An 11,716-nucleotide genomic window follows, 5' to 3' on the forward strand; every position below is an offset into this window, starting at 1 on the left:
AAATATATAAATATATATTATTAATAATCATGGTAAATGAAGTGCCATTCGAAAGCTGAAACACTTTAAAACCTTTTAGCGGCTCAGTTTTTGTGATATCAACTTCAAATTTGGACACATCTTAGTTACACATATGGCTTTGATTGTCTAGCAATTTTAGATTCCAAATTATTTAGTTAAATATGCATTTTAAATGTTTAGTTCAGTGTTTTTCTTCACCGTATGTTTTTAAAAACTGTATTTATCTGCAATAATCTGATGTGTTCCTCAAGAAGAGCCAGGCTGTGTGTGTATCAGCATTTATGTTTGTTGTTTATTTGTTTATGCTCAACAAGGCGGATAAACTGATAATCATGATTCATTTTGCTCAGAAATTTGAATCACTTTTATTAATCACCATTTTAGAATCATTGCACTTTCACATTTTCTAAAGAACATCAAGAATCCACATGGTTTATTTTATTTCATCATATAAATGATCAGACTCTTTACATTATGAAAGCTGGAGCAACAGAACCAGTGACATTCACTATATTTACTTCAGTAAGTCCACATTATGTTTACTGGTTAAACTGTGTTGTGGCACACTGCTTTTATTTAGCAAGCACAATTGCAAACGACATAGGCGAGATTCATGTTTGGATTTATTACAGTAATATACACTACCGTTCAAAAGTTTGGGGTCAATACCAATTTTTTTTTAAAGTAATTAATACTTTTCTTCAGAAAGGATGCATTAAATTGATCAAAAGTGACAGTAAAGACATTTATAATAATGCAATATATATATTTTTTACTTAAATGCTTTTCTCTTGAACTTTCAAAGAATCCTGAAAAAAATGAATCACGGTTTGCACAAAAATATAAAGCGGCACAACACTGATAATAATCATAAATGTTTCTTGAGCATCAGATCATCATATTATAGTGATTTCTGAAGGATCATGTGACACTGAAGACTGGAGTAATGATGCTGAAAATTCAGCTTTGATCACAGGAATAAATTACACTTTACTATATATTCACATAGAAAACAGCTGATTTACATTAGAATAATATTTCACAGTATTACTGGGTTTGTTTTGTATTTTTAATATAATAAATGCAGCCTTGGTGAGCAGAAGAGACTTCTTTTAAAAACATTAAAAATCTTACCGACACCAGACTTCTGAACGGTACTGTACATAAATAACCAAATATCGCAGGCGATGAGAAGCAGAAATCATAATCACGATTAAAAGATGATTTATCACACAGCCGATGACGTTCTGTAGTAGTCCATCAGATTTATGTTCAGGAGAGATTACTGTTGATGTAGAAGATATTATCGGGTCAGATATATTATTGGGTCAGATATATTATTGGGTCAGATATATTATTGGGTCAGATATATATTATCGGGTCAGATATATTATTGGGTCAGATATATTATTGGGTCAGATATATATTATCGGGTCAGATATATATTATCGGGTCAGAGATATATTATTGGGTCAGATATATTATTGGGTCAGAGATATATTATCGGGTCAGATATATATTATCGGGTCAGATATATATTATCGGGTCAGATATATATTATCGGGTCAGATATATTATTGGGTCAGATATATTATTGGGTCAGATATATATTATTGGGTCAGATATATATTATTGGGTCAGATATATATTATTGGGTCAGATATATTATTGGGTCAGATATATATTATCGGGTCAGATATATATTATCGGGTCAGAGATATATTATTGGGTCAGATATATTATTGGGTCAGAGATATATTATCGGGTCAGAGATATATTATCGGGTCAGATATATATTATCGGGTCAGATATATATTATCGGGTCAGATATATATTATTGGGTCAGATATATTATTGGGTCAGATATATATTATTGGGTCAGATATATTATCGGGTCAGATATATATTATCGGGTCAGATATATTATTGGGTCAGATATATTATCGGATCAGATATATATTATCGGGTCAGATATATTATCGGGTCAGATATATATTATTGGGTCAGATATATTATTGGGTCAGAGATATATTATTGGGTCAGATATATATTATTGGGTCAGATATATTATCGGGTCAGATATATATTATTGGGTCAGATATATATTATTGGGTCAGATATATATTATCGGGTCAGATATATTATCGGGTCAGAGATATATTATTGGGTCAGATATATTATTTGGTCAGATATATATTATCGGGTCAGATATATTATTGGGTCAGAGATATATTATTGGGTCAGATATATATTATTGGGTCAGATATATATTATCGGGTCAGATATATATTATCGGGTCAGAGATATATTATCGGGTCAGAGATATATTATTGGGTCAGATATATTATTGGGTCAGATATATATTATCGGGTCAGATATATATTATTGGGTCAAATATATATTATTGGGTCAGATATATTATTGGGTCAGAGATATATTATTGGGTCAGAGATATATTATTGGGTCAGATATATTATTGGGTCAGATATATATTATCGGGTCAGATATATATTATCGGGTCAGATATATATTATCGGGTCAGAGATATATTATCGGGTCAGAGATATATTATCGGGTCAGAGATATATTATCGGGTCAGATATATTATTGGGTCAGAGATATATTATTGGGTCAGATATATTATTGGGTCAGATATATATTATTGGGTCAGATATATTATTATTGGGTCAGATATATATTATTGGGTCAGATATATATTATTGGGTCAGATATATTATTGGGTCAGAGATATTACCGGGTCGGATATATTATTGGGTCAGAGATATTACCGGGTCAGATATATTACCGTTCAGATATATTATCGGGTCAGATATTGGGTCAGAGATATTATTGGGTCAGATATTATCGGGTCAGATATTATTTGGTCAGATATATTATTGGGTCAAATATTATTAGGTCAGAGATATTATTTGGTCAGAGATATTATTTGGTCAGATATATTATTGGGTCAGATATATTATTTGGTCAGATATTATTAGGTCAGATATATTATCGGGTCAGATATATTATTGGGTCAGATATTATTAGGTCAGAGATATTATTGGGTCAGATATTATTGGGTCAGATATATGATTGGGTCAGATATATGATTTGGTCAGATATTATTAGGTCAGATATATTATTGGGTCAGATATATTATTGGGTCAGATATATTATTGGGTCATATATATCATTGGGTCAGATATATTATTGGGTCAGATATTATAAGGTCAGAGATATTATTAGGTCAGAGATATTATTAGGTCAGAGATATTATTAGGTCAGAGATATTATTAGGTCAGATATATTATTTGGTCAGATATATATTATTGGGTCAGATATATTATTGGGTCAGATATATATTATTGGGTCAGATATATATTATTGGGTCAGATATATTATTATTGGGTCAGATATTATTAGGACAGAGATATTATTTGGTCAGATATTATCGGGTCAGATATATATTATTGGGTCAGATATATATTATTGGGTCAGATATATTATCGGATCAGATATATTATCGGGTCAGATGTATATTATTGGGTCAGATATATATTATTGGGTCAGATATATATTATCGGGTCAGATATATATTATCGGGTCAGATATAATATTGGGTCAGATATATTATCGGGTCAGATATATATTATCGGGTCAGATATATTATCGGGTCAGATATTATCAGGTCAGAGATATTATCGGGTCAGAGATATTATCGGGTCAGATATTATCGGTGTAGAGGCCAAAGTATAATTCATAGTAATGTGAATAAGAATTTATGTTAAACAGGTAAATCATTTCATTTAGAAGTTCATGTAATGGTTAAAAATGTTAAATTATACTTAAAAGGTTAAAAGCATACTATAATTTATGTGCTTGTAGGATTGGTAAAAATAGTGTACTGCCTCTTTAAGAACAGGCCAACTCAGATTACATTATGTTGATTTTCATTACGTGTCGCAGATATTGAGAGCTGTGGAAGCGAACGGTTTTCTTACCTGATAACTTCTAACTTATAGCTATTTCTATTAGGAATTTCTTATTTCATTATCCATTATAATAAGTGTATTAATCAGCTCACTTTTTCTTTTGTAAACCGGAAACCAAGGAATAAAAACCGGAGATTTTCATCTTTTATTTCAACGTTTCTCAAGTGGATTTATTAAACTGTGTTGCTGAGCTTACAATGGAAACTGCAAATGGGACTAGCTGCTTGGAACAATGTTAGATAGTTATTAGTGTAAGCCATTGCACTTCTCAATATTTCAAACCTTTATATTAGTAAGAAAACCTGCTTGACATTGGACAACGAGCCTTTGGAGAGGTTTGCGGAAAGTGGGAACATGAATGAAGGTTCAACGAGTGATCATGCACTGTGCTAGTGGCTGGTGAGTGCTAAGGGGATTGATAACGCCCTCAACGAGCATTGTTGTTGCTGCGTGACTGTTGCAAGTGGAAACTGTTAAAAAAAACGGATCGACTATCAAAGCAATCATGACGGAGACAGGCACAGAAGACACGGTAAGCCTAACCGAAGAAAAACGAGTGGTTAAACCGACACTTAAAGCATTGGAATATAGTCTGCAAACAAAAATAAGTTCCAGAAGAGCTATACTAGGAAAACTTACTGTGAAAAAGAACGAATTGCATGCTTTAATGGATGATGATGCAAATGTGGAAATCATTGCAAACGAATTGTTGGCCAAGTATGAAACACTAATAAAGGAATTCAGAAAAATAAATGCTGACGTTAAAGACTTATTCTGCCAGATTGAATGCGTAGAGAATTTGAACACAGATCAAAGTGATTGGTTTGAGCCAAGAAATAACGAGCACAGAGAATTTGTGCAAGAAGTGAATGCATGGATACAGAATGCAATACTACGCAGAGAAGAGGCTAACAAGGTTAGTGAGCAGATACATCCTGAAGATAGTGTGTCATTCACAGCCAGTAAGTCTAGAAAATCTAAGTCTGTTTCTGCTACTTCTACAACATCGTCTGCTCGTGCTGAACGCTTAAAGGTTGAATTAGAGAGAGCTGCTTTGTTAGCCAAGTCAGCTACATTGAGAAAAAGACAGACTTTGGAAGAGCAGGAACTACAGCTCAAAGTTGAAAAAGAACAGTTGGAGCTGCAATCAGAGCTCGCTGCAACTGATGCACGATTAGCCGTGTTAAGAAAATATGAAGGTTCAGATGTGTCAAGTAGAACCAAAGGCAGTAAGGTGGAAATATTGATGTCTGCGCCAAGGAAACGTGATGTCAGCCAAAGTAAGAGAAGCGTAGCTAGCTGTGGAACTTTGCATTGCCACACTAGTGAAAGAGGTGCAGATGCTATGCAAGCTTCTGTCACTTCAGTTAATTTGGTTACTGTCATGCAACGGCAAAATGACATCACTGAAAGCTTAATAAAACAGCAAAGGCTATCTACATTGCCATCACCGAACATTCCAGTTTTCAAGGGAGATCCATTAGAATATCGTCTCTTCATGAGAGCCTTTGAGCACCGCATAGAAAGCAAGACTGAAAACAGCAAAGATCGGCTTTACTATCTAGAACAGCATACAAACGGGCAGCCTAATGACTTAGTGCGTAGCTGTTTTCATATGGATCCAGATCAGGGATACCTTGAAGCCAAGAGACTGCTAAAGGAACGCTTTGGTGATAAATATAAGATATCCATGGCATACCTTGATAAGGCTTTAAACTGGCCTGTCATTAAAGCAGATGACACCAAGGCACTTGAAGCATACGCCCTCTTTATGACAAACTGCAATAATGCAATGTCGGATCTGGAGTACTTAGAAGAGATGGAAAATGCCGCTAACATGCGCACGATCATCTCAAAGCTCCCATACAGGCTGAGAGAGAGATTCAGGAGTGTCGCCATAGACATTCAGAAAAAACAAGATCGGCGGACAAAGTTCAAAGACGTAGTGTCATTTGTCAACACACAGGCTGAAATGGCAGCACACCCTGTGTTTGGTGAAATCTCAGGACAAACAAAGCGCCAGACTGAAAGGTCAAGTGGAAAGAAAAACATCACAACGCTAGCCACTGAAGTAAAAGAACAGAAAGTTGAGAAAGATTTTGCTGGTGCTGGAAACAAGAAAGCTCATGAGAAGGGAACAAGCATGGACAAAGCCTTCAAGAAACCTTGTATCTTCTGTCAGGGAGATCATACCATGGAACAGTGCAAGAAACTCCAAAGAAAGCTGCACAAAGAAAAGCTTGAATTCCTTAAGAGCAAAGGACTTTGTTTCAGTTGTTTTATAGGAGGACACATGAGTAATGCCTGTGAAGAGAAGAAGAGCTGTCAGATATGTTCAGCGACACACCCTACGCTCTTACACATAAAGCAGAAATTTAAAGACTTATCAAAGGAAGAGGCTTCACATGAAGAGCAGAAAGAGGGGTTTCCAAAGGAAGAGCAAACCGTTGTCAGTGGATTTGTGGATGCAGGGGAAGCATGCTCTCAGACAGGGGTCGGGGGTACAGGTAGTGTCCTCGCCATTGTTCCTGTGAGAGTAAAGGCAAAGAAAGGCAACAAGGTACTGACTTGTTATGCATTCATGGATCCAGGAAGTAACGCTTCCTTCTGCACTAACAAGCTGGCAAACGACCTTCATCTGCAAGGAAAAAATGTGAACATCCTACTCACTACTATGGGAGATCAAAAGACAGTCTCATGCAAAGCTGTATCAGACCTAGAAGTGAGTAGCCTAGAAGGTGATGACTTTATCGAGCTTACAGGTGTTTTCGCACAAAAGGTTATCCCCGCAAGTAAAGAGAACATTCCAACACAAGAAGATGTGGATAGGTGGCCACATCTACGAAGTGTACGAATTCCATCGATCAACGCGGATATCGGTCTTCTGATTGGGACCGATGTGGCAAAGGCTTTGGAGCCAGAAGAGGTAATCCACAGTGTCAAGGATGGACCGTATGCAGTACGCACAGCTTTGGGATGGACAGTAAACGGACCGTTGCGTGAGAACAGCAGAAGCTGGACAAAGAATGGATACCCGCAGGTCCAGATGAATCGGATCTCAGTGGCTCGACTCGAGGACTTGTGGACTCAGCAATTCAAGTATGATTTTCCTGAGAACGCTCAAGGAGAGCAGTTAGAAATGTCTAAAGAAGACCAACTGTTTATGGACAGAGTCTCTAAATCGGCAAAGCTGGTCAACGGCCACTACTCTGTTGGTCTGCCGTTGAAGAACAAGGATGTGAAAATGCCAAACAACAGAGCAATGATAGAGCAACGAGCGCTCAACATGAAAAAGAAGCTTCAGAAAAATCAGACGTTCAAAGAGGACTATGTCAGCTTCATGAATGAGGTGATAAAGAAGGGCTACGCTGTAAAGGTCCCAGATGAAGAACTAAAAAGGAGTGACGGAAAGGTGTGGTTTATTCCGCATCACGGTGTCTACCACCCTAAGAAGCATAAAATGCGAGTGGTATTCGACTGTGGCGCTTCATATCAAGGAACCACACTCAATGAACAATTACTGCAAGGGCCTGACTTGACTAGCAGTCTGGTTGGTGTCTTGACTAGATTCCGTCAAGAGCGAGTCGCAGTCATGGCGGATGTGGAATCGATGTTCCACCAGGTCAAAGTCCCACCAGAAGATGCTGACCTCCTCAGGTTTTTGTGGTGGCCGGACGGCGACACCTCAAAAGAGCTGCAAGAGTACAGAATGGAGGTACACTTGTTTGGAGCCACCTCCTCACCAAGTTGCGCGAGTTATGCGTTGAGAAGGTGTGCCGAGGACAATAAGAACATGTTTGATGCAGCAGTAGTGGATACAATCTTAAATAATTTTTACGTAGACGATTGTTTGAGATCAGTTGCCACTGAACAAGAAGCAGTCAGACTATTCCAAGACTTGAAGGCCATCTGTCAAACAGGAGGTTTTAGACTGACGAAATGGACAACGAACAATCGAAATGTGTTGTTAAGCATTCCACTTGAGGACCGGGCAACAGAAGTCAAAGATTTCGATCTTGACCAGGATTCACTCGCCATCAAGAGAGCTTTAGGAGTACAGTGGTGTATCCGGTCAGATCAGTTCAAGTTCCATGTACACATAGAGCAGAAGCCTCTCACCAGGAGAGGTATCCTGTCTATTATGAGTTCAGTTTACGACCCACTGGGAATGTTATCGCCAGTCATATTGCCTGCTAGAAACATCTTACAAGAATTGTGTAGACAAAGAACAGGCTGGGATGAAACTGTGCCAGAACACTTCGCACAACAATGGACAGAGTGGACTGAAGAACTTCAACAGCTCACTGACTTTGGAGTGGATCGGTGCTTTAAGCCACCTGAGTTTGGCAAAACAATGCAAGCTCGGCTGCATCACTTTTGTGACGCGTGCGAAACAGGCTACGGTACTGTTACTTACTTAGTCCAGAAGAACAGTAGCAACCAAATACTCTGCTCATTTGTTTTGGGAAAGGCAAGGGTTGCCCCCCTCAAACCACCAACTATCCCGCGGATGGAGCTGACGGCGGCTGCCTTAGCTGTAAAGGTGGATGTCATGCTGAAGAAAGAACTACAGTTGCCACTGTCAGATTCCAGGTTTTGGACGGACAGTACTGCCGTACTTAAGTACTTAGCAAATGAGAACATCAGATTTAAGACATTTGTGGCGAACAAGATTGCCATAATCTTGCAAGCATCAAAGGTGCAGCAATGGAGCTACGTCAACACTCAGTTGAATCCTGCTGATTGTGCCTCTAGGGGACAAAAGGTGAGTGTCTTCATGAAGAATGAAGTTTGGATTGAAGGGCCTGTCTTCCTCAGTAAACCTGAAAGGGAATGGCCAGACAAGCACGATCACCTAGAAGAGCTCGCGCCTGAAGATCCTGAGGTCAAGAAAGGCATACTTGTCAATGCTATAACAGCAGAAGAAAGCACTGATGCAATGCAACAACTAATTCAATACTATTCTTCATGGATACACCTCAAGAAGGCTGTGGCGTGGCTCATACGACTTAAGGGAACCCTGGTAAATCTGTCACGGAAGAGAAAGGAGATGAATGGATTGTACAGTGATCAACAACGGGTGAACAGGGAGATGTTGAGCTACAAAAAGAATCTCAAACAGACTTACCTGACCGTGGACAATCTGCGACAAGCTGAGACAGACATCATCGGCCATTGTCAGCAAAGTTTGTTTCATGAAGAGATATCTGCTCTTCGGAGAAAGGACTCCATCAAGAAGAGTAGTCGAATCTTCAGACTGAATCCACAACTTGAAGAGGGAATCCTTCGTGTTGGAGGGAGGCTCAGTCGAGCATCCATGCCAGCTGAAGCCAAGCACCCGATTATCCTGCCTAAGAACCATCGTGTGGCTGATCTGATTCTCCAGGATTCACATGAGCGACTGGGACACAGTGGACGTAATCATGTCTTGTCTCATGTACGTCAAAAGTACTGGATTATTGATTCTTCCTCGTCAATCAGAAGAATGCTGTCACGGTGTACTATCTGTCGAAGACAACATGGGGCATCAGGCACACAAATGATGGCCAACTTACCAAGAAACAGAGTTGTACCAGATGAACCACCCTTCACCAGAACTGGAGTGGATCTATTTGGGCCATTCCACATTAAACGTGGAAGATCGTCTGTAAAAAGATATGGGGTTATATTTACCTGCCTTGCATGTCGTGCAGTCCACATAGAAATGGCAACATCATTGGAAACAGACTCCTTTATTCAAGCTCTGCGTCGCTTAATTGCAAGAAGAGGTCAGGTGAAGGAGATGAGATCTGATAATGGGACCAACTTTGTTGGAGCTGATCATGAGCTCAGAAAGGCAATAAAGGAGTGGAATACTTCACAAATCGAGAACAGCTTGCTCCAACGTGACATCAGATGGTTATTCAATCCACCATCCGGATCCCACCACGGAGGGGTGTGGGAGAGAATTATCCGCTCCATCAGGAAAATCATGGGTTCTACGCTGAGAGAACAAAACTTGGATGAGGAAGGTCTTCAGACGTTCTTTTGTGAATGTGAAGCCATTCTGAATAGTAGGCCTATTACCATGCCTTCCAATGATATTAATGATTTGGAAGCTCTTACCCCACAGCACTTACTCCTGCTCAAGACTAATCCCAACTTGCCACCAGGACTCTTCGATAAGGATGATACTTATGCGCGTAAAAGATGGAGGCAAGTCCAGTATATGAGCGATCTATTCTGGAAGCGTTGGACCAAGGAATATCTGCCTCAACTCCAGGAGAGGCAGAAATGGAACCATCCATCACGGAACTTCATCCCGGGAGATGTAGTCTTGATTGTCGACGAATCAGCCCCCAGGGGATCATGGCTGATGGGAAGAATCGTTAAGGCTATGGAGGACGAGCATGGAGTGGTCCGCAAGGTTCGAGTCAAGACAAAGACGAATGAACTTGAGAGGCCAATAACTAAACTCTGCTTACTTCAGGAAGCAGTATGAGAAGGACTGTTATTGAGTTTTACTCAAAAGAAAGACATTTAAAGTTGTAATTGCTTCTAGGATAGAAGGCAATTAGGGGCCGGGTATGTAGAGGCCAAAGTATAATTCATAGTAATGTGAATAAGAATTTATGTTAAACAGGTAAATCATTTCATTTAGAAGTTCATGTAATGGTTAAAAATGTTAAATTATACTTAAAAGGTTAAAAGCATACTATAATTTATGTGCTTGTAGGATTGGTAAAAATAGTGTACTGCCTCTTTAAGAACAGGCCAACTCAGATTACATTATGTTGATTTTCATTACGTGTCGCAGATATTGAGAGCTGTGGAAGCGAACGGTTTTCTTACCTGATAACTTCTAACTTATAGCTATTTCTATTAGGAATTTCTTATTTCATTATCCATTATAATAAGTGTATTAATCAGCTCACTTTTTCTTTTGTAAACCGGAAACCAAGGAATAAAAACCGGAGATTTTCATCTTTTATTTCAACGTTTCTCAAGTGGATTTATTAAACTGTGTTGCTGAGCTTACAATGGAAACTGCAAATGGGACTAGCTGCTTGGAACAATGTTAGATAGTTATTAGTGTAAGCCATTGCACTTCTCAATATTTCAAACCTTTATAATCGGGTCAGAGATATTATCGGGTCAGAGATATTATTTGGTCAGATATTATTTGGTCAGATATTATTGGGTCAGATATTATTAGGTCAGAGATATTATTTGGTCAGATATTATTTGGTCAGATATTATTGGGTCAGATATATTATTGGGTCAGATATTATTTGGTCAGATATTATTGGGTCAGATATATTATTGGGTCAGATATATTATTGGGTCAGAGATATTATTAGGTCAGAGATATTATTAGGTCAGAGATATTATTTGGTCAGATATATTATTGGGTCAGATATATTATTGGGTCAGATATATTATTGGGTCAGATATATTATTGGGTCAGATATATTATCGGGTCAGATATATTATTGGGTCAGATATATTATTGGGTCAGATATATTATCGGGTCAGATATATTATTGGGTCAGATATATTATCGGGTCAGATATATTATTGGGTCAGATATATATTATTGGGTCAGATATATATTATCGGGTCAGATATATATTATCGGGTCAGATATATTATCGGGTCAGATTTACTATCGGGTCAGATATATTATTGGGTCAGATATATATTATCGGGTCAGATATATATTA

At 38.3% G+C, this 11,716-nt stretch overlaps 2 protein-coding genes across 2 annotated transcripts in view; both read left to right on the top strand.

Annotated features, from left to right (window-relative positions):
* The window catches only part of mib2 (MIB E3 ubiquitin protein ligase 2), a 141,576-nt gene that overhangs the window by 7,415 nt on the left and 122,445 nt on the right, over nucleotides 1–11,716 (top strand). The gene's annotated exons all lie outside the window — the stretch shown is intronic.
* LOC143724510 (uncharacterized) lies at nucleotides 4,509–10,494 on the top strand. Its single transcript, XM_077217587.1, has 2 exons — nucleotides 4,509–6,099; nucleotides 7,054–10,494. Exons 1-2 carry the CDS (start codon nucleotides 4,519–4,521, stop codon nucleotides 10,492–10,494), a joined length of 5,022 nt encoding a protein of 1,673 aa, XP_077073702.1. The 5' UTR covers nucleotides 4,509–4,518.

Source organism: Siphateles boraxobius, unplaced genomic scaffold, assembly GCF_051911475.1.
Source record: "Siphateles boraxobius isolate OS27281-9 unplaced genomic scaffold, OSU_SipBor_1 75, whole genome shotgun sequence".
Lineage (NCBI taxonomy): Eukaryota > Metazoa > Chordata > Actinopteri > Cypriniformes > Leuciscidae > Siphateles > Siphateles boraxobius.